The following is a 24,835-nucleotide window of genomic DNA, read 5'->3' as shown; positions in this document are numbered from 1 at the left end:
TTCTAATCTGATATAAAACTAGTTATTTGTCTAAATAATGGCATATTACCATACTTAGCACTCAGTGAATTGGTATGAATACACATTCTCATTTGGACATCATCAATTTACCTGTATTGCCACCCAAAACATACGAGCCTATTTATCGCTTTCATAATGTATAGTATGCATTGCATCGAACAGGAGCGCTCCATTTATCCACTCGAATCCGAAATGGAACCAAATTTCCCCCATGAAGCGGCATCGTAGACACATTATATGCCATTAGGGCCATTAGTCTTATTGATTAATAGCAGGAACATACGACGATTCCAAAACTTATTCGGAGTTGCTGACGTTTATCTTTGGATTTTTATCGACACGCCGAAGTGTTTTACTACAAAACGGTTGACGCTGGCGGATTTAAAAGGGATCGACTTTTTCCAAATTTCCATGCTTTTTCTTTTAACAAAGAATGTCGAGGGTTGCATTTTATGTAACGTCACCGCTGTCGAAACTTCGTTACCCTGGAAGCAGTGTACTTTCACTTTAAGGAAATTTTCAGTTAAAAGAAAGCTTTCAACTGAAAGCTTTTTGTGGGTTTTGTTAAATTTAGATCACGTCGTGCATGACAGAGTATATGTTTCGTCGTATAGAAACATTTTCAGTGTATCAATATTGGTCGTATTGGTGGACAATAAATTAGTAACAACGCTAAAACGGCAAACGACCATTAAAACCCCATTTGGTTTCTGATATATCTGGGCTTTACGGGCTAGATACTGCAGTTGTACATTAATCAAATATCAACGATAAAAGCCATTTCGTATCGTATAATGTATAAATTACTTTCCGTTTATAATTTGTTTGCCATCCTTGTGTACTAATTTGTTTTATAGTAAAAAACACCAAACTGCAAGTGACAAAATTTTTATAATCAAACAAATTTAAATGACGTTGGAGGTCATTTAATAGACTCCGGCTAGTTGGGATTAAACGACTCGAAATTAATCCGATAGAAAACCTTTCTAATTAGCCTCTCGACGGTCTTTAATTTACGGACTTATGAATTCAAATTACGAATCTTGACGCTGGAGATTTTTCCCATTCAAATCAAAGGCCTATTCGAATGTGCTTGCTTTGAGAGAGCTTATCAGAAAGCGTGCGTCAGTCTTTTACTTAAGAATATTAGAATTTAATAGAAAGAACCGTAAAAATGGTTTTAAATTAACGGCTTTAAAATTAAAAAGGTTGTTTTTCTACACTCGTATGTTAATTAAAATTTGTTTGCAATGCTTTAATTTTAATCCTATCAAGTTTTAAGTCACTTTATTATATTCTTCTGTGAAAATTCAGATTGTCAATATTTGAACGGTGACTGTTGACAAAATGAGTTTTTTTTTGAAAAATTAATTTTGACAGTCAAAGGCAACCAATTGGTGGTAATTAAAAGCAATCTAATTTAAAAGTGACTTCCAAAGAGAATTTTTTGTTTATGAAAAATTTGCTTTACACTAATGAATACAACTACTCAGTGGAAGGAAATGAGTTTTCTAGTTTAACTTGGGTTATCTTTGGCAAATTTTGACAGTTGAAATATGTGACAGTTGTGGAGTGACATCACCTAATGTACCAAGCAATGATTGCCTCGCAAAGCTTTCGACCTGGAATTCGGCTTGTAGAGCATCTCAAAGAGAAATAATACATTTTCTAGTTAAATATGCGTTATTTCCCATTTAGACAGTTTAGAAGTGACTACTTCACAACTGTCAAAATCTAAGTAAGTAGCTTTGGAACAATGAATTCAGCTTGAAGTGATGTGTCAAGCAAAGATCTACGTCGAAATTGTCAAAATCTAAGTCTACAGTCTACTTCAAGATAATTTCAGGGATAGAAAAGTTTTTTAGTTATCTTTGACCAATTTTAACAGTTGACACATTTGATAGTTTATAAAAGACATTATCTAAAAGTATGAGAGAAGTCAAGCTATTTAAAATCTGATTTACGACTGAACGGTTAAATCATAAAACACTTTTTGATGGGCTTTGATGGATTTCATCTTTAAAGTTTTGCTAAATTGTTTTTAACGCTATATAATACAACCTTAATTGCATCAAATTTAGCATCTCTTGTAGCATTTTTACACTTTAGAAACTTTTTATCATACCGTTTAAACTGTATGATGAAAAGTTTCTAATAAAAATGATAAAGTCTTGATCCAACCAAGATGTCTTTGTTGCACACAGCAGTAGAAATTTTGAAACAAACATATCTGTAAAAAAACCTGACATATCTGTAAAAAAACCGGCATACGAAATTTTATGTACATCCCGACGCACGTTTCAAAAAGTATTTCCATATTTGGCTGAAAAAACCCCATATTGCCGCATTACGGTTAGCACAGGAACAACGCAGGCACATTGCAAGCCTGCAATTTTAGAGGGAAATATATTTCTGCCCTAGGTATATTACATTCCTGGCGTTCCACTAGCTATTTTCGGAGTTTACGGTTAAAATAGCTCACATCCTGCTTTGCAGAGGCCTTATTTGTTTTTCTTCTCCATTCACGTAACGTGGGAATTTTTGGGGATTAATCTCATCATTGCGACAGGAATTTTCTTTGTCGGAACACGTGTAAATAAATTGACTCATATGTAACGACAGCTTAGTTGTCACCTCCCCTTATGCATAAATAAAATTAGCATTTCAACGTTAACCTTCAGGAAAGACTTTACCCATATAATTTCTTGTAATGCATGAATATGTATTAGTTTACGCACTAATATTAAATTTAATTAATCATTTTCTTATTCCAATTGAAATAATTACGTATGCGTGATCTTGCGAAATTTGTAACTCGCCTAACGCTATGTTTATCTGGCGATGACACGAAAGAGTGATGAATTCATAAAGTTTCCAAAGGTTAATTTAAGAGACAAGGAGTATGCGTTTAATGAAGAGAATTATTCAAAAATATGCAGATTATAATTTAACTCTGAAGCGCAAGCATTGCTGGCATTTTCATAACAGACATTTTGTTAATTAAGCTGATGGCTGGGTCCCTTGTTACCAAAGAATGTGATTACACAATAAGGCTTGTAGACAAATTGTAAGATGTTTATTATTTGTAAGAAAATGTGTGGTATTAACTGGGTATTTCCATACAGACTTGGTTACGTGCATTGTTGAAGAGCTTTCAAAAAGAAGAAGATAAGTCTAGTTAAATATAACGTTCATCCATTCGTATTAAACTATATGGTAATAGATGGGTTTAAATTTAGTTAATTTGTTAAACAACTGACCATTTACATGCCAGTAAATATTTAAGTTACGTATTTAGAGGAAATACTAAATTCTGCTGACTGATTGAATGGAAGCACTTTTAAATGAACAATCATAAATTGTTCCAATTTCGTGTAGCTGAAAGCTGAAATTACAAATATTAATGTTTGAATTAACACAAGATGAAATAAAATATTTATAGGTTTAGTTGGTGAACAAATTGATACAGGAGTCATAAAAGCTTTTTAACATATAAACTGCTCTAATATCAAATTAGCTTTGATCTAAATATTGAGGTACTGTTTACATTTGCTTTTAAACTTACTAATCGATATCTTCCGTTAAAATAACCAACTGTTTTGCCAGAAAACATTTTGAAAGATCTTTATCCAACTACGAATTTAGGATGAAACATTTTGTTGTGGCGATCAATAAAACTATTGACGGTCGAATACAATTTTAACGTTAAAATCCACCAGACAAGCATGTATTCCCTTATCAAGACGATAAAATCGGAGGTCTGGTGCTGCATCCCCCTTTTTTGTTCGTCGACCCCTTCGCCATATTGCTTACACAAGAAAAACCTAAACTTGATCCCGTCAACGAGTTTTTGCGCCCTCCGGCACTTCTCGAAAGAGCCGTTTCCGGACTATATTTTTATCAATCCCTTTCTGGTGCAGTCGTCTAAACACTTTATTTGCGCAAAATAAAGTTTACTTTTTCAAATAAGAAACCGTATCGCAAGATAGACGTGACCCTAAAACCGAAAAAAGGTTAGTGCCTTTTCCATCACTCTGGACCATTATTTAAGTTCACCGCAACACATAACGTGGAAGCCAAATTAACAGCTTGATCGATGGTGGAAACGGGGTTAATACGTGAATGCAATGTATCAAATTTTGATAAATTGGTCGCCTTCAACATGACGTATTACGAAGTAAAAAAGTATCAAGTGAACCGCGGCATTTCCGAGGTGGCGATTTTACAACAAGCGTTTTTTCACCAGACGGATTAACTGCAAACTCGTATTTTGGGATCAACTTTTACGATACTCATTTTCAGGTTGGTAGCCAGTTTTTGATAAATCTACGCTTCCGTTAATCCGCTTTCTACACGAGTTCAAAAGCCCGACGAAAAAGTTAATATTTTCCAAACAAAATTACATCGATAAAAGCAGCATAATAACGGTGGGTTGTAAGCTCGGTAGATTATTCAAAAATCATATTATATTATTTTTTTGGAGTTGACACATGTCTGCCGTCCTGAGATTTATGCATGAAATCTAAGAAACAAATCGGTTTGATGTTGCAGCTATATTCGAAAGGGAAGCTTTCCACTTGGCTGATATTTTCTACCTTGTTGCAAAATGTTACACAGCATTTCTCACTATGCATGTAATGTGAGTTAATGTGGGTATCAGTTCCACTTTGATGGGTAATGCTGGGATTTGACTATTTACTCAAAGGGTAATTCTCAAAAAATATAATTACCCATGCTAAATAGTTCTTTAGGCAAAACCAAGCTATAAATTTAGTTAATTTAATATTTTGTATTATGCTGTGTCACACAAAATTGACTGATTCGATTGTCCAAGGTATTTTTTGAACAAACTGTTATTTTGTAATATTTTAGTAAAAAAAGATTACTGATTAGGAGATGTTCTGACTGTCCAAACTGTGAAATTGTAAATTTCAAATTATAAATATTTGCGTGGATAACCCTGTATAGAAACACCTTGTTTCTACCATGGATATCAAGAACAGAAAATATAGCTTATTGAGATACAAAAAATTGACGTTAAGCTATTTCTCGTGTTGTAAAATTCATTAAAAACTGGTTTTAAACTAAGCATACTAGGTTCTAAAAGTTAAAGTGTTCAATTACAAATTTAAAACTGTTGAAGCTGTATATTTTAATTGACCCGACGTCTATAAAAGTGAGAAATAAAAAAACACTGAAATGGGTTAATACTTTCATTTATAGGCGTTTTACTGGAAGTTTAAAGCCTTAATGTTCCTTTAGGAATTCGGAATCGCTTAGCACTTATTTGGATGTTAATGTTAACACACATAAATATTTAAGTTTCTAGTTTGGTTAGATTAGCGGGTAGCGGAGTGCACTAAACTAAATACTTTTGTTACTAACTTAATTTAGTTACAACAAAGTGGTTTATGTTATATTAACATAAGAAACGCTTTTTTTAAATGTTTGATCAATGTATGTTGTAAACAAGCTAGGTCCTTTTAGACAAAGGTAATATGTAAACGAGTAGGTGACCTACATACCATACAGGTACAGTATGTACACTCACCAATAAATAGCATCCGGTATCAAAGATGTATGTGTATGTGTATTTTCAAACAAAATAAACTTTTATCCTGGTACTTTGTTTATGTTGGATTGCATCCCGTTATTCTTTGACAATTGCATTCATGTGAAGACTACAAAGTCACAATAATGTAAGTTGTCGTAAATCAGTTCCGAAAACTCCCCTCTATGGTATGGCACAATAAGGGCGTTTCCGGACCGGTTATCTGAAACAAAGATGTCATTAAGATCAAAGCCATTTGTCTTAGCGCCCGTCATTCATCTTTCTTTGCTGCAATACTGGTATGCACCAGACGGGAGGATAAGGATCGGCCAGACAAATTTTAAGCGATGACTCAGGGGTCATAATGACTTCTGCCAGCTATTAATTGTCAAACGTTCACCGGGAGCTGCTGAGATTACGACATCATTTTCGGGATCGCTTTGACCGAGTCAAGTATGAAATCTTCATCCTGCTTCCATTAAGATTTAAGTGGAGTGCACTAAACTGCAATAAGCTTCTTAACTAAACACGACATGTGCTGGTATTCGTATTGGCGACATTTGCGTTTTTGGTTAGCTAATTAGATCCGCTAAAGGCGTCCGCTGCAAGACAGGTTTAAAATGATCTGGAAAGTTATAAACCTTTTTCGTAAACCTTGTTTCATTTGACGACGATTACCCCTGACAGACATATCTGTATGCATAACATGACATTAATTTGATGATGTCGTTTCGTCACTTCGAATATCCTGGGCAGCAGTTTCCGTATAATATCCCCACGTGTCCCAGATCTGTCTGTTTGTAGGATAAGGGTCGTGCGAATAGGCTTTATAACACCTACACTGTGCACTTGCTTTTCAGACTGGAAACCCACTTTGAATGATAAATTGCATTAAAGTCGACCAGAGTGTTTGCTGAGCAGATATACAAAGCTCTTCCTAAGTTTAGATCCTCTATAGAGTATCTATTGATCCACTCATCTGTTAGGTTAGGTTAGATACATTAAAAAAATTAATAATTTAGTCAGGACACTGACTTCTTATTACTAGATTGTGAGAAGAAGAGAGCAAATTCAGATGCATTTCCTATTGATTAAAAAAGTAAGTACTTCCTAAAAGTTGGATCTAATGATCTAAGCACAAGTTAAAATTATGACTCATATTATTATTAAGGATTTGATAAATTATGAAATCCTGAAAACTTAGAGTTAGACAAGTGTGCTGTAACTGAATTGTGTTAGAGACAATTAACCTAACCTACTAAAAAAAATCTTTGCTAAAACTAGATTTATAGATTGACCAACACAAGCATAAGTATAACATAGAAACTTAAAACATGACACTTATAGATGCATAAGCACAGCACAACATAACACAAGAGTTGGCCAAGGTTCAGTTGTGTTGTGCTTATGCCATGCAGTTATTTTTATGTTAAGAATTCTTTTCTGTTGACTATATTCAAATGTCATTTAATTGGTAGTTTATTGATTAATTTACTTCACAGACCACAGATTATTTGTTGTAATAGTCTTTTAAATTAATCTTGAACTCCTTCCTGTGTGCGCCTGTCTCTTATTTTGTTGTTATTGTTGGATTGACAAAAACAAAAAAGAGCAAACGTCTGTCATTTCTATACACAAATTAGTCTCATGTGTTGTACTTAGGTTGTGTCGATCTATAAATCCAGCGTTAGTATTCGTTTAATAGAATCACATTCGAATCAGAAACTGTAAACTGTCAAGTAATCTTTCTAGACTTGTTTTACAAACTAAACTTACAGAAACAAAATGCTTAAATGGTTTAGAACTAGACAGTACATTTAGAGAAGTTTGCAATAAAGTTATTATTCTTCTGAGTATCTAGTTTCGACTTTTTGGTTATCTTTAAATAAGTCAGTTTTACAAATTTGTTTTCTGGATTTTGTCTGCCAAATTCAGATATGAACAAAATTTCTAACTTAAAGTCAACCTGGAAATAAGTAAATTTGTAGGCTTTTACTAGTTTAACCAAACTTAATTAATTATCTGCATCAAAGTGTTTACTTTGTATAAAATGTAATCCAGAGATAAAAATTTCAGTGGATTTCAAGCTTAAAATAACAAATTTAGTAGTAAAATATAATTCTCTAGTGTTATCTGCATATACAGGCTATATTGTCTATAATAATTATTTGACAGGGTTATTCTCAGTCTTATATTTACGTAATACAATTGTCACAATAACGACTCAACAAAATGCATCATGCTTTTATCTAAAAGATTAACCGTTATTAAAGCAATTTAACTATGTTGTATCATTTTAACGAGAACAAACCGTTAGTAATCTGTTATATGTCATAAACTTCCAAACAAGCTATAAAGAATGGTTAAAGCATTCGTCAAAATTGCAATAAACATGAAACAAACCAAGAAAGTCTAATACTAACATCGTAAGCACAGATGTTCTTCCCATAAATTTTAATTCCACATTAAGCTGGGTTTTGTAAAGTAACAAATATGCTGTGATTATTAAATGGTTCCATATACGCATATAGCTTATAATGGCTCTCGCCTTGATTTATAGCGTAGACGAAAGAAAAGTCAAAACCAAGCAGTTACCAATATAATTTTGATGCAGTTAATAGTTCAATTTTAGGATCATCTGTTTAGACGATTAAATGAGACCAGTTTTTAAATTGCTCGCTATAACGTAGCGTGTTATCTTCACTCTTCACCGCTTTGCTCTATAATCTAACGATGGCCGAGACTCAGGTTATCTACCTGTACGGTTTTGATCTTAAATAACAATTTAGGATGCATTTTGTATCATAATGTGACTTTATCACAGCATGTTGCACCCACGTAGTTAAGGTCTGAAATACAAAACGATCATTTATTAATGAACAGCGGACACAGGTTGGGCAACTCTAAAATATTGCTAATAAGTTAGTCGGACATGGGCTGTACTTTGTTCCTGTCAAAGAGCGGGAGCCAAAGTAATAACTCGGAAGAGTTGGGAAAGTATTATCGTTCGGATCTCGAGTCAAATGATAAATGGAAGTTTGGATCTAATAATGGCCGCGGAGTTGAGAAACGGACCAATATATTGGCTTATTGATGGTGACGCTGTGAATAAATAATATGCAACTTCTGCTTCCTGCTTTTGCCCTAAACTATTTCTCCGTAAACATTATCCTGTCTAGACTTCTTATTATAATTCTGATTCACAAGTATAAATACACGGTCAATTGAAATTCCTGCACGGACATCGTTTCCGCAGGTGCCCCCTGAGCCGTGTCAAAATCGAATTGTTTGCGTTTGCAACAAAAGCGTTCGAAAAGTGAAAAAGGGACGAAGGGTCCGTCCTTTTGTTAATGGCGTATCGAGCAGCGAATTGAAAGACGAATTGCCTTTTGTGTGCTTGTAAAGGTCATGGGGGGATATCGTCGTGGTTCAATGCAGATTTACGGAGTTTGGAAGCTGGGTATGTAAATTTTTGCTGGACTGGGAAACGTCGGTTTTGTTTGTGTCAAGAATGAAATGGACGGTTTTTTTAATCCGGTTTTGGTCATTGTTATCCATGATTTGTGAACACTCTTAAAGAACAGTTGCCGATGAACAGTGAAATTAGTTGTAAATACCAAAACTGAGTATTTGGTTTAATGCTGCCATCACTGTGAATGAGAAAACTCGGATTATGACAGTAAAAATAAACTATTCTAGAAAATAGTCAGAACAGAAAATTGCTGAGAAATTTGAAAATTATTCAATGGATGAACTAATAAAAACATTAATCATTCCTACAAATTTCAATGCCACAGAAAAACTATTTTTCCTGAAGCATTTGCAGATAAAGCAAAGAATTTCAAACCAGCTGACAGGTAATTATGCAAATGGTAGGTAGTTGCAAAGATCTGTCATAATTCAAATACCCAGTCGTCACGTACTTGAGTTATGACGATGTAACGACGATAATACAAAAATAAACTGTTTCAGCACATTGCAACGAAAAATAAGCGTAATATAATAAAAAAAGAGACGATAAAAATGAAAATGTCTGCATGAACACGGGACGGTAACTTCATTTGAACTCGAGTCAGTTTAATGGCGTGTTAAATAGAGATTACGGCCGCTAAAAATAATATTTCGGTCCGGCATAGTTTTGATATCTGGAATTCCAGTTCGTTTGAAAAGGCTTTCATGACCAGGAGAACATTTTGCATTAGTTCAGTGTTCTCCACCGAGTAATCTAAAGTCGAGAGCGGCGCACGAATGAGATAAGAGCACAGGTTTGAGTCGAATGGAACTTTAATTTGCACGAAATCTGGTTCTTGGATAGCAAGTCTGTTGGCGTGCCATAATAAAAATCATGAGTCGCAGTTTCACAGAATTCGTGTTTTAACGAAAAAGTCTGATTAAACGAGTTTACATTTAAATTTAAATTCAGTCAGATATTTAAATATTCAGTAGCATTAGCTGGTTTGAAACACACCTAATATTGTACTAGATTAAGTCCATTGAAAAAGACATCATCCTGATATCTCACATTTCCACATCAATAGCATTAAATTGTAAGGCACCTTATTTTCTTATAAATATATCATAAAGTTAAACTCATTTAACAACATTTCTAAATCTAATTTAATTTATAAAATTAGTATCATTAATGTGCCCTGTAAATTTTGAATCCAACGGTTAAATTTGTTTTAATTGAAGCTTTAAACCACGCTCATTCAAAAAAAAACTTTGTTTGTTGATTGTTAAATTTTCAATTTACAAATCACTCAAAACTGGTAATTTTACTGCATCCAACTCTATTTCTGTCTGAATTTGGTTTTTGCACACTTTCCAATTTCCATCAAGTATACTGCTCCAGTTTTTGAAAACTGCACTACTTGAAAACACTACTTGAAAACAGTCGAAGTATTTTTCTTGAATCGCCAGAATCTGATGTCTCTAGACATTATGTTGATTACTTATTAAATTCTTGACACATGTTTGGATTATTCGGAAAATCTCTTTTATCTGATTTGAAATGTGGATAAAAAATAGACGTTTTGGCTTTTTCCGTCTATTGATGACAACTTTCTCTCGTTACAAATGTTAAAATTACAGTTTGAATTTAAAAGCGCCAGTTTAGCTTTTAGTCAAAACATCAATTTTGATTTCTTGAAATTGTATACGTTCTGACGTTCTCAACCATTTTATTTCACTGTAATCATGAGAGTTTAACAGTGTTTCCAAATCGTCAGCAGAAGACAATGACAGTAAATGGTCTAGTAAGTCAATTTTCAAGAAATTTGACCATTTTACAATATTTTCACCAGAATTGATTAGAATGACTGGAAATAGCGCGTTAAATAATTGTTTATGATCTTTGACTATTTTTTTAACGTTGTGACTTTGAAAAGTGGCTGAAGTGATTTTTTTGTTTTGGACTTGAAAATTGACCAGAATGACTGCAATTAGCCGGGCAAGTCAGTTTTTTTATTAACCCTAAAAAGCGTTTTACCTTGAAAACCGACTAGCACAACTGAAAAGAGTAAGTCAAGTAAATTTTCGCGATATTTGGATATTTTTTGACGAATAAAAAGACTGCAAGTAGTCCGAAAAGTCAATTGCCATAAAATTTGATCATTTTTAAAAATTTTAACCATGAAAATTAACTAAAATAATTGATACTTCGGTACGTCAATTTTTATGATAAATAACAATTTTTCAACGTTTTAAAACGACTAAAAACGGTTGGTTAAACTAATTTTCATGAATCTTGACTGCTGGTTTTCAGCATTATTGTGTAAACTGGCAGTCTAGCAAAAAAGTAGTCACGTGACTTTTACAAGTCCACTTTTCAAAAACATTTAAGCACTAATTCAATATTGATTGAAATTGTGCTGTCAGATCAAATTTAACGAGTTAATTGAGCTACTGAGTAAAATATATTAACAATCACCATGTTCACACGAGAATTTTGAACAGCAAGCGATTCTGAAACAAAAATTCAATTTGTAAATGTCACGTGACTGCTATGACAGTGTTTAAGATTAACTTGTTGATCTAGCTTGAATTTAAATTCAGACTTCTTTGAAAAACGTTCAATTGCAGATGTTTTCATAACTAAAATGTCCAGTTCCTAAATTGATTTGTTATATTTTTTTGAAAGGTAAAATCTAACTTCTTGTTCTTTTAATTTTTCTTCAATCTCTTTTACTTTTTATTTTTCTGTTTCTTCATCCCGCTTTTTAAAAAGAGTTGTAAATGTAGTAATAACGGCATTCAAAACATTCACAGTTAACAAGGTTGAAACAATCTAAACACAAAAGGGTCAACATTATTGACTTAAGTCGTAATTCCGGCCACTGTATATTAATTCGCCTTTCAATCATCCCACACATTTCAATTAAATTGAAACTTAACTTACCACCACCTTCGCAAATAGATGAGCGTTAATTATTCAGTGTAATGAACTTACCTAAAACAAATAAACACATTAGCCTAATTACACCAACACCCCGACGAGACGGGAATGGCAAAAAAATAATGGCAAAACCCATTACACAATCGGGCTACAATAGAGGCGCTACGACAAAAACCTTTTTGGCAGCCTCAAAGGGCAACAAGGTCAGTGTAAACTCTCCGCTCGGTTCGGATTTTCAGCATGCAAAAAGGGCCTGGTTGGAGTTTTTGAGAGGCGGCTTAATGGCTTTGACTGAACAAAAACTTTAGCGTCCGTTAAGCTTTGAGGTACCATATTTGCATGGAAATTGGTTGGGTGATAGTGAACTAATTCCGTCTTTACCCTTGCCAGGCAGCGGATATGGAAAGTTTGTGTTTGCTGGTATAGTTGATGAACTGTTTAGCAAAAGTAGTAAAAAGTGAACCAACGTCGCTAATAATAATTATGCAGAATAATATTATAGTTTCTGGTTTTGTTAAACACATAAATTAGATCTTAAAACGGTACAGTATGTAATGTGTATGCACAGCAAAGTAAAGACGCCTACCACAGTAATTGTTATGCTCTTGCCCGAGATGGATGGATAAACACCCAACTTTGCTTTTATGTTGAATGCATAAACAAAAAGTAAATGTTTAAGCAAAAATTTAAAAGCTTTTTGAACCCTGGACTTGCTTATTTTTACACGGTCTCGTTCGGTTTCTGAAAAGGTACTTGTAGCAAATGCGGGGGATTTGAATAAATAAAAAAGGGTCGAGAATACTAATGTGCCTAAGAAAACCCGAAACCATTCCTCTGGATAATATTTAACAAATTAGGGCCCAGTGTGGGGACGTGCCTGGAATAGACAAAGAGGGAGATAATCTTCGTCGGGCTATTACGACGTAATAAATGCAGGATTTCCGATCGAAATAAACTTGGCATGCGAAATGGCCGGGCACGAGGAGCGATCTTATCGATATTCTGATAATTCGCGACTTATAACTCATTTCGCTGTTACGGCAGCTGCTACTTAATCCTTTCGTTTTGCGATACCCACGTAATACGGGTATTATGGATTTCTGCTCAGTTGAACAGTCACTTTAATAAATAATATTGTTCTCAGGTGAAAATCTGCCATTTGTGAAGTGAAGCAGTAAATATTAATACCGTTTCAACTCCTCCAGGGATTAATCAAAAATAAGAACTATTTTACATGCAATTTGACTTTTCGTGCAAAACTCATGTCAAGTAGATTACTTCGACAGAAATGTTATTTACTTTCCAGTTTCTTCGTTCACTGAACTCTAAATAAGCCCGTCTATACTTTGAAAATATTGATAGAAAGTTCAACTTTAATAAACTAGCAGAATGTTATCTACAGGGACATTTCTTGGAAAACTCTGTTAAGATTCAATGTTGAAGTTTTAGAGTAGAGATTGAAAACCACAAAAATTATGTTAAACCACTTTTTTTAAACTTTATGGTCGGAGATACCTTCTCTCTTAAGTTATAAGCATAACAAACACACGTGTTTTGATTGAGTACATGTATACAGTAGAATCATTGTATCAGTGTTTTACATTTAAAGAGGGTTTGTTTCAAGAGCCCATAAATGATGTTTTTGACACGAGTTTATAGTTTTTTAAACAAACTGTAGAGTTGTGAACAATAAACAGCCGGCATAGATAATAACGTTATCTGTGCTTTAATTATCCGAAACGTATAAAAGTAGGAATAAAAATATCGTCATTGTTTAATAACTTAAACAAGCATGTTGTGAGTCAAACATTTTATCCTGTAGCACACTCCACAACTGTTTAAATAAATTGTTCTTACATTTAATTACAAGGGCCCAATTTTAGCACTATTTTTTTATTGTAAGTTTTATGAGGTTGTGTACTCTGTTTCTGAAGACTTTTGACAACTTATTTCATTGTTAACAAAAGTCTCAAAAGCAAGAGCGGTAATTAATCTAAATTCTGAGCAAGTAGTTTGATCATATTTTTTAAGCTTATCCTCAATCACCATCAGTCTGCCTTTCCAACTTTTCGTAGTACACTTTGAATTATAGATGACTTTAGAGCTACATCCGTCTTTTGGAATATTGGAAGTCAAACTGATGGCCGTCTCGCTTAAACTCAAGAAAAGAGTTTAATAAAAGTTTAGAGCGATTACGAGAATATACTTTTAACAGTAAAAACTTTTAAAGTTATAATTTTTACTTTGAAAACTCGGCGATAAAAGTACAACAGTACTTGGCCCAACTAGAAATTTCTTTGATTTTTAAATAAAACCCTGCCTATGCAAACATGCTTAAAATATCAGACATTTGACATTCTTAAAAAACAACCAACAAGAATATAAGGATAGTATTATGAAAACAATCTCCTCTCAACTTAATATTCAAATATAGATCAGCATGGAGGTACTCTCTGGAAGATGGAATAAATTTAACGTATAATATAAACAAAACCGGTTTAATGTTTTTCATTTCCAGTTATTTTTGTTACCTGTAGCAGTAACAGATTGTGGAATATCATATTTACATTAAGGTTTCTAAACTTTGAATTGAGTACAGGCCCAATGCAATCAATCTCTAACCAAAATGTACTTGCTCAGTATTATGCATTTTAGTTAATGAATTTGTATTAGCTTTTAACATCGTCATAATTAATTCACCCTCATATGCGTCATACCATGGAAAGTCCCCTGGAGGGTTTATCTTTGAAAGCCCAGTCCATATTTGAGACCTAATTGCCCTAATGGCGACCACATCAAGGGCCGTTTTGTCAGCTCTCTGGTTTAATTAACAAACCGTCTAATTGCCGGCCATATTTAACTTCATTTATGTAGCAAATGCATAAACTCGCTATTAGTTAAATGTGCCTTATAATATTCCCTTATGTATTTTAATTTAAATGGCCACAGTTAATCATAACAGTCTGCAGAACTCGTGTGATCTTTGAAATAATGCTTGTTTTACTAACCTAAAACCAACACAAATTTTATATAGCAGCGTTATAATAGTGCCATCAAAGGACGTTCTTGGCAAGTCCTTCTTCCAGAAATTGCATTTCAACACCGCATTTGGGCTTCAAGCGAACCATTATAATGCATTACGTATAAAAGCAGAAAATCCCTTTTCATGTCCTCGATTTTACGTTCTTTTCACGTTCCGATATCCAAAGTTACGGAAAAGGCAAGATAGGGCAAGTTGTTTTAGGGTCCTTGGACTCGCACTTTATATTTACATACAATTTAGGTATAAATATTTATATCCACCGTTGTATATAAATATTAGAGGATGTTGTGAGGTGTATCTGGGTGTAGTGCCTTTGGGACCACAGAGGTGAGAAAACATTTTTGAGGTTGTCAAATGAATATGAGGAAAAGTAAAAAATGTTTTTTTTTTTGTAAATAATACAAATAATTTATATCATAAGGTGTTTGGTTGAACCGTGTTGTAAATATACACAAAATTAGTAGATTTTTTTTATCTATCCGTCGGTTGTAGAGATTTCACAAACTATCTCATTTCTGGCCTGACAACTTCTAAATAATAAAATTATTGATAAAAAAAATAAATGACAACTTCTTGCCTTGAACATAAAGTTAAATAATTACTATGGTCGCCACTTTTTGATCTTACATAATCTTAAACTGTCCTGAGTCGAAACAATGCTAATCAATCTAGGGTTTGTTTACTTCTAACGGATCGCTTTATTTAAAATACAATTTGTTTCGGGTTTTTCTTCCCACGCTTGTTCTTAGTAGCTCCAGGAGAATTTTCAAATATTTACATTTCATTTAGAGAAATAAACCTAAATTTATGTAGGTCGGCGGCATCTGGATGCAGGGGCGTCAACTTGAAAAAAGTTGAGAAAGTGGCTAGTGCTACAAATCAGATGGTTCAACTATTGCTGTAAATATAAGTTACGGGGTAATAAATAACTTGAGTATAATTATGCATGAAACTAGGCAAGATTAGCATTTAATATAAAGGAACTGGCAAATGGAAAAGGTCTCGCGTGCTAAATAGTGTAATCGCCGATCCAGATCTTTACGTGGAATAGTAAAGTAAGAATGCACGAATGCCACAACTAAATTTGTATACCGATTTAAGAAGTCATTTATTGTGCCAATAAATCATTCGCAAGCAAGATAAATTCATTTAGAATAGCATTCTAAATGCCTTACCTCTACAAACATTTCCGATTATAATATTGAGTGGAAAACACAGTCTTGGAAATCCAGTACATGAACAATAAGGAAACACCAGAGGGTTGCAATAAGACAAACATGGTAAGTCGGCTTACTCTAGACTTGCGAGATAAACTTATCTTACCATGTACATACAGGTATAAGTAATTCTACTGGATTAAAACGTATTCAAGTTTAAATAAAGCAATCTCACACCTGTAATCTGTCGTATCTGGTTAAAAATCTACTGCAAGAATATAAACAAGATTATCATAAACATCAGACATTCTCTATAGATGTTTAAGCAGTATAACATACGTGTTAAAACTCAAAACAATATTCTTAACCACATTCAGTTTCTAGAATGATTCTTCACCCAAAATTATCACGTAGCAAGTTCATCAAACCCGCCTCTTATTCCACGTTTACTTTGGAAATGATCGTCCTTTATTCATCCCTCATTTCGCCATGAGAGACACGTTCTCGCTTTACGGATATTTCATTATAATGTTCCTTTTCTCAGCCAGCTCCGTAAAACTGAAACGTACAAAAGAACATGTTGCCTTTATAGATCTGAATATGCTGAGAAGATCCATTTCAGGGATTCACACGCCATAATTTTAAGGTCTAAAATGACGCTTAGAATAACTTTCAAAGGGTATGAGCAGAGGTTGTTACTTTGACCGAATTGTAAAAGGGCTAAAGATTTGCCATAGTTTTTATTAACCATTCTATGTAAATGCTTAAATTACAAACATACTTCAGATGTTGTATTCCAACGGTTAGACACACGAACAAACCAAGATTTTAGTTTAAAAATAAAGGAAGCACCCTGTAAGTGGTTATTAATCCAACTGACTACAATTCCTCGGTCAACCTTTATAGTGTACTACAAATCTTTCAGATTTTTAAATTACTTTAGGTATTTTTTGAATCATACAATGTAGGTACGTGGTTTGATTGTTGTGTATATTATAATGCTTGAGGGAAGCGACATTTCTTGCAGAAGGCAACTGTGTATGATTTCAAAATGTATATTTGATAGATTTGGTGACTGTGGAACACTTTAAATGTAATGCTGTAGCTTCATCACATCTAAATATTTGATGAAAACGATATAGCCAAAGCATCAATTACTGATTGACGATGATAGATACTTCTTTAAAGGGACATTTTTATTGCCTATCACTTAAGCACAACCCCACAGAGGGATACAACTTAGGATAGTCATATTGACAATCAACCCTTTGGTAGCACTTATTCGAATTCAGTTTTTGGTTTTACTTAACAGGAAAAGTTTCTCTGTAGTAGATAAATACAGTTGTCGAGAGAGAAAATTGTGTTACTTACAAGTTAGTAACTTGCAGCAGATAACCAAAACAACTCTAAAAACTCATTCTCATTCCTTTTGATAATTTGTCTGAGGTCATTGCAACGGGGGAACTAGAAACTAACTCGTAAATGTTGGTCTCTGAGGGTAATAAATCCCCTAAAAACTTAGTTAAGACACAAAACAGAAAAACCTCTAAAGTAAGTATTGTAGGTGATAGGCCACAGAATATGATATGGGAATACTCTTTCTCTCTCCTCTGAAGAAATGGTTAACTTAAATTATCTCTCTAGCGTCTATTAAACAGGAAGTCTATATTAGAATATAAGCAGACAACTTAAAAGAACTCGAGCTAATTAATGATGCTGTTAATAGTGAACAATTATGTTAATATCTATTTCTATGTTTATTAATTTACGTGCTGGTATGTGCCTTTATTTACATTCAAGAGAATTATTTAAAAAAATCTGAATAACAACGAAATATTGGTTCTTCTACTGGTGACAAGCGCATGTGAACATTCATTGATTGACATGACCCCTTAAAAGTATATTTTTTCTCGACTTCTTGCGCTTTAACCTGAAACTTGTCAAACGCCTTTATCGGAAGGCAAAAATTCTCAACCTCGATCAATCACTTTTTTACCATTTGACAAAAACTAACTAAGCACTTTGTGCATTTCCACTTCCTGGAAAGATAGCTTGGAGTCGGTTAATTTTATTTCTTGTCCGCAACTAGCTTTTCGATTTGTATTCTCCCCATGGGGATTATATTTCGCCGCGATCGTAAAGCATAGAAGACAGTTAATAAACCTAGTTTGTTAATTAATTTCCGGACGAAGAACTTTAAATAACAAAGCATCCAATTAAAATTAGAAACTGTAAACATGAGGAAGCTAAGATATTGACAAGGCAGCTGCAGGTAGATAATCTATTAAGCTCGACTGAACTATAATACACGCGACCGGGAATAATATTATGGGCACTCCCGGAGCTAAAATTATCACAAAATCTGACCAAAATAAACAGGATCTTATACCAATCTTTCCACGCCGTGTCAAATTTGATCGGATTGTTTAATTTTTCTCGGATACGCCAGTCTTGGAGTTTCTTTGCGGTTCAAGAATGTAACAAAAAGGAATAATGGAAAATTGTGGAATGGGGGTCTGTCGAGATAATAAAGTTTACCTTAATTTGTTTTGTAATAGAGTTTAGTAACGAAGTTTTTTGCCAGAGTACTGTTAAAAATTTCCGAGGAATTTAAATTTGCATAAAATAATGAAAAAGTGCTTTCAGGCAACTCAATGTTGAGAATCTCTACATAAAAATTGGATTCCAAAACAGAGCTAATTATCAACAATACTCTCTTTAGTCTATTAAACAGGAAGTTTATATTTAGATGATGTGCTGAAACTTCAAAGAAACAAGGTATTCCTTGGGAAAACCAGTTTGGCAAGCGCGGATGCAAACACAATGAATCCGAAAATAAAGGACTATTTGGGTTAACGACTTGTTTAGTGCCACTGGAACTGATTTGACATTTTTTTAGAATCCGAAAAATGCAACAGAATGCAGTTCGCTCGGTTTAAACGAATTTGTGTATACTTGAGGCAAACCGATCTCACAACCAAATGCACTATACAATGCCGACCATTCAGTCTAATCTGGTTTAGTCGGAAGTATTAAGCAGATGTTTGCTTGTAAACAAAGAAAAGCCGCATATAATAAATCACACTAGATTAAACTTTAAACTGGTAATTAGAGAGTTTATAGGTGAGGCAATTGGCGATAAAGATTAGCTACTACTGAGGTTGGCTTAATCATTTATGAGCTAAAGGGTTCTGTATCAGATTTTCCAGACATGTTTGCAAACAAATCGTTATAACTAAAAATTCATTGTTAGAAATAGTTAAATATAAAACGATTTGATTTCTATACTACATTAAAGATATTTGATAATGATTTGAATTGATTACAAGTTTAGAGTCCAGAAATACTGTAAATAATTTTTTAAGAACCGATACACCACCACACTGTTTTGCTTTAAATTTATATCTCTGAGTACTTTTCTTTTTTTTTGAGGCAAAAAAATCAAATTACTCACTTTTAATTTCTTCATAGTGAGAAAAGACTGTAACTGTAACTTGTACAAACATAAATAGGGGTACAACTTGTCAAGTCTAACACAATGTTTAGAAGCAGTAAACTCAAAATATGCTTTGTCAAATTTCAGCTCCTGATATTAAGTGAAAGGACACTTCATATTGCAGACGGTTTATTCAGTAAACTATAGTGAAAAAAGTTACTTATACAATAAAGGTAACGAATCACAATCAAATCGTATCTCAATATTACTCAGTTTACAATCTGCACTGTCCAAGCTATACTTTAAAAAAATTTACTAAGTTAACTTAGGGCAAATCTAGGTTATTTACATCTCTGCAATAAAGGTGTTTGCAGAGATGAGATATCTGATGATTATATGAAGTGCTCGACTCGACGAGTGTCAGCAGGTGGGAGATCAGAAGTTCTGATGCTTGAAATCTGATCAACAGGCTAAAAGAGCCTGCTAAGTGGGTTTGAGGACTTTCAAGCAAACTAAGAACTGTCCAGCACGTGCAGGGGGCTACCAAGCAGGTGTTTAGAAAGGGTTGCTAAACAGGTAGACAAAGGGGGTACGAAGCAAGCTTAAACGCTTGAGGGCACAAAATAGTAATGCTAAAAAAGGGTATTAAGCACGTCCAGATGATGCATACCTACAGTTAAAGGTTAGAAGGTGATCTGAAAATGATCATGGTTTTTAACACGAAGGTGATATTTAATAGCTTTTCTGATAAATCGTTTAAAATTAGTCTGAGAATTGGTCTTAGCTTTCATCAAATCAGTCAACAACTATTGAGATAATCTAATTATCCTTACGCAACATACAACAACTACGGACCAAAAATATTAGACAGATTCTAGAAGAATAGAAGTCCATAATGGTAAGGAAGGCTCACAATGTGGAACCTTGGGCAGTAGGTACAAGCATTGTACTAATTTATAACCAAGACTATTAGATATAAATTTATCATTTAATTTTAATTCATTATACTTTTGATTCATTCACATTATTAAATGGAAACTTTTAGAGGTTAAAAAAGCTGAACTTTAAAATAAAAATAAAATAAAATTGAAAATTTTGACAAAAATGGCATTTTCGAATTTCTTAAAGGTTCCAAGTGGTTATTTCACCTAATTTGAGGTCCTTTGGTATAAATATACTCTTTGCTGTGCAATTGGAACCCTTATGGAGCAAAATAATAATTTGCCAAAAATGCACTTTTGACCGAAACTCATTTTTTCCCTAGCTCCTCACGTTACCGAGATATTGAATCTTAAAAAGTACTTAAAAAAAACGCCTAATACCCACCCATCTTTAAATTTTTTAAAAGAATGAAACATTTTAAAATGGTCTTTTGTGTTTATTTCACCTAATTTATAGTTTTTAGTTATAAATATGCCCTTTGCTGACCATTGGAACCCTTTTGGAGCAAAAAAAAAAATTGAAATTTTACTCTACTCTACTTCTTACAGTTTTATCACTATAGGTATATTCATACTGTAAGAAATACATGCCATTTATTACACACATGCACAATAAAAAAGGACGTTATCTTTTTACAACTTTAACCTGTTTGTTAATTAAAGATAAACAAACATTAACGTCGTATGAAACCTCGAAACACCGTGACTGCAGAATTTATCTCTAATTATTTCTCTCTTCTAACACCGTACAATCTCCTTCAATTCAATTGCCGTAAATCGGATATATTTCAATTAAAGTTCCGCATCTTACAACGAAGTTTCGACAAGGTTTCATTAGAGTATCTTATAAATCTTACTATTTTTTCAGTTTTTTTTTTAAATAAATTGAATGAAAGGAAATTCATTGTAAACAACCAAATTGGCACTTAGTTGTTTGAAGAGGTATCGTTAAGAACATCTATCACATTATTAAAGATTCCTTCAAGCTTGAAAATGTGTTGTCTTAATTCACCATTGGACTACAAAATATTTGTAAACGACACAGTTTCACTGAGATCAGCTATTGCAAATAAATGGGAGAAGTTATTGCGTACTAAAGCCGGTAATGTGATACGGTTGTTTTAAAAGCGCGTTTATGAATAATGTATGCAAATTGTTTAGACATCAATGTAAAAGCTCGCAGAGAACCGCGTGCTTTAACGATTCATCATTATTGTTAGTGAATTAGTTATTTATATTCTTGGCGCTCCCTCGTAAAAAAGTACGACTGCGGTATACATTGGAATAAGCCGCAGGTTAGCGCCTGGCGCTAGCTAGACGCACACCATGACCCACTGCTTGCGCCCTAATCTGCCATAAAACTAGACTTTATCGTGCTTAAAACCGGTATTAAAGGGATTTTGGCTCGATTTTGGTTTGGATTCGGTGTAAACATGTATAATGCTTGTAATGGCGATGTATGAGCAAAATCCGCCAGCTGATACTAGCAGGATTTAGATCACATCCGACCTCGATGCATCTGCAAAAACTATTTACTTTGTCAGTTCAAGAAAAGAATTCCAAACGGTTTAAAGAGAAATTTCTATTTCTTGATGGGTACTGAGTTGTAGATAAACATCTTTGCTAATCAGTTAAACTTTTCTAGGGTCTTTATCTAAGTAAAATGTAAATTTAATAAACAGTGTTGCAAAGAAATAAATTAAAACAGAAAAGTTTAGCGAAATTTTAGACAAATGTGCATCAGATTACCCGTAAAAGATGCAAATAAAAACAATTCCTTTAAAAGTTAGAGCAATCAGTTTCCAGAGAAGAAAGTTGTTTCAGTTGTTCATTAATGTTTTTCACAAACGTGTTCCTTATACACAAATGTGCAAATAATCCACATCTTCTGTAATAAGTGTAACAAGCTTCCAGTGGTATAGAATATTTTGCTACAATGAATGAACTATACAATATTAAATGTAAAAATAAACATCAAAATCCACTTAACCTATTGAAAGTAAATGTTCTTCAGAAAATAACCTGCAAAAAAATATGTATGTTTTAAACTCAGATTTTGCTCATAATATCCAAGATAACAACAGTTCTTTCACTTTGCAGTATTATTCAATGCCACTGTGAAACTTGTATCTTAAGAACTGTGTCAGGACACATTAATATTCGAGATTAATAACGATCTTCAAGAGGAAACCTTGTTTCCAACGGTCTGTTAAATCCACTCAATTTAGATGAGAAAAAAAGCAGATAATAATTAATTATTGGTAAACTTTTAAAACCATGAAATACGTACTTCTTCTAGAAAAACGAGTAATTAATTAACACAAAAAAGTTGCCTTCCTAGATCTGCAAAATAAAGCTATGACTTTGTTTATATCAATAAACGTTAATCCAATCAATGAAGTGAATCGATTTCTCAGTCTATTTAGACTCGTTTTTCTCGTATTTGTTTTGTAAATCAGACCAGACAACCAAAGAGATTAAATTAAGATGGAAATAAAACGTAAAAAGAGATAAACGTAACCACGAAACCGTAGCAAAATGTCAAACTTGTTTTATTGGTTCTGGTGTTGTCAAATAATACGACAGTCCCTTTCATGTTGTCCGAATGATTATATAGCAATTATATAGACTTTCATCTGATTTGTCATTTGTAAATTTATTAAATTTTATCAATGTAAGCTGAGCTAATCACTTTTCAGTCAACCGATTTTGCTAAATTAAATCAACTGAATAAAATTATTTCAAAGTCATTTTTTAGAACTTATTTATGATAACTATGAATGTGAGTGAATTAAGTGATTACAATTAATGGTTCATCAACAGCCATTTACTTTCAGCTATTTAGATTCTGCTAAGCAGAAATTCAGACCATATTGCTTCTATTAGACTGTGCTATTACTGTTTGTAGTGTAACACATCATTTTACTGTATCACGTATTTTAGACTCATGAAGATCTAAATTGTCAGTGAGTACCTTATTTTCAAGCCCCTGAAGACGTCAAAATTTACGGAGAGAGAAAATGGAGGAGAAAGCTGTATCCTGTTTGTTTGGATCCATTCCTTCCTCCAAGAAGAAAATTTTCAACATTTTTCATCATTTTGTTTCCTGAACACCGTATACTTAACTTTTACCGGAATAGCTCATGAACACAATCGAACAAACATTTTAACACCAATTCCTCCAACAATTTAAACTCAATATCAGTCAATGTACTCCATAACAAAGTGTTTAAAATTACATCCATATGAAATCGATACAATCGATCGATTGATCAGACACCGCCAATTAGGAGCCATGAAACATGATCTGAAATTCATGCCTGCATTATTAAAGTTGTAGAAAAAAATCAACGTTACAAGTAAAATTTTACTAAAACTGCTGCAACCTTTTACTGCTTTCGCTACCACATTGGTAATTACTTTAAATCTACAATACAATAAAATCGACAAGAATCTAAAGATAAGCAACTAGGTATGCATACTTTAGCGTTCTATGATTGCTACTTTAAATAACTGATCGTTTCCTGGTTCAGATCATTTTATTTACTTGGTTCAGTGTACATTTTGCATTATTTGCACTAATTCTTTACTTTACCGCTATCATAGACATTAATTGACTAGTAATATGCTGTATAGAGAGCCAATTAAAATCCAATTAATTCAATAGTTACAGATGAATGCAGCAATAAGATTAGCTGACCCATATGCATAATTTTGTGTTCTTGGAACATTATAGGCCTACCTTTGATTAAATATATTTGATATTTATTGCATATGATGTATGCAATTTAAGTGCAGCTGAACATAATTAAAATATGTTATAAATGCAATGTTAGAACATAAATGGGTAAATTATTTCACTGGTTATATGAAGGGAAACACTTACCAAAGAAAAACGAAAAAATAATCCAAAACCCAATGTTAACCTCAGCGGACCTCTTCATATTTTGGCTATTCAGATGCCCATCGCGCCACTTAACTTCACCTTTTCTTACACGATCATAATACAGTCCCAGGTACAGGGTGTTCGAGAATTCAGTGGCCGGGCATGTTTTTCCAGCAGCGAAAAACCAGAAAACGATCGGTTTGTTTTTGTCAAAATACAATGATCTCGGAACTCTCTGGTTACGAATCAGCGAGAGCCCACGTTACGACCGAACCGCGTATACGATGCACAGACGGTAGAATCTCACACAAAATCGGCTTTTCAGCCAACATCGGTTCGGTTTTCTCTCTCTTACTGGAGTATTGACCGGGCCTTCGATGCCTTGCGCCGAATGAGGCCCCCTTTT

The 24,835-nt window shown here is 33.5% G+C and overlaps 1 protein-coding gene across 2 annotated transcripts in view; it reads right to left on the bottom strand.

The window, feature by feature from the left end:
- Positions 1-24,766, bottom strand: part of dtn (transmembrane protein 132C dtn) — a 63,782-nt gene extending 39,016 nt beyond the window's left edge. The window contains exon 1 of one of the 2 annotated variants that reach the window (XM_081978960.1): positions 24,424-24,766. In XM_081978960.1, coding sequence (XP_081835086.1) covers positions 24,424-24,487 — 64 coding nt within the window. In that variant the 5' untranslated portion in view covers positions 24,488-24,766. The remainder of the gene's footprint in view (positions 1-24,423) is intronic. The other variant, XM_081978961.1, reaches the window with a different exon arrangement.
- Between the last annotated feature and the right edge of the window lie 69 nt (positions 24,767-24,835).

The sequence above is a fragment of the Ips typographus genome, linkage group LG4 (assembly GCF_016097725.1).
Source record: "Ips typographus isolate SLU linkage group LG4, UJ_Ityp_2.0, whole genome shotgun sequence".
In the NCBI taxonomy this organism is placed as follows: domain Eukaryota; kingdom Metazoa; phylum Arthropoda; class Insecta; order Coleoptera; family Curculionidae; genus Ips; species Ips typographus.
This window is presented reverse-complemented; position numbering and strand designations above follow the sequence as displayed.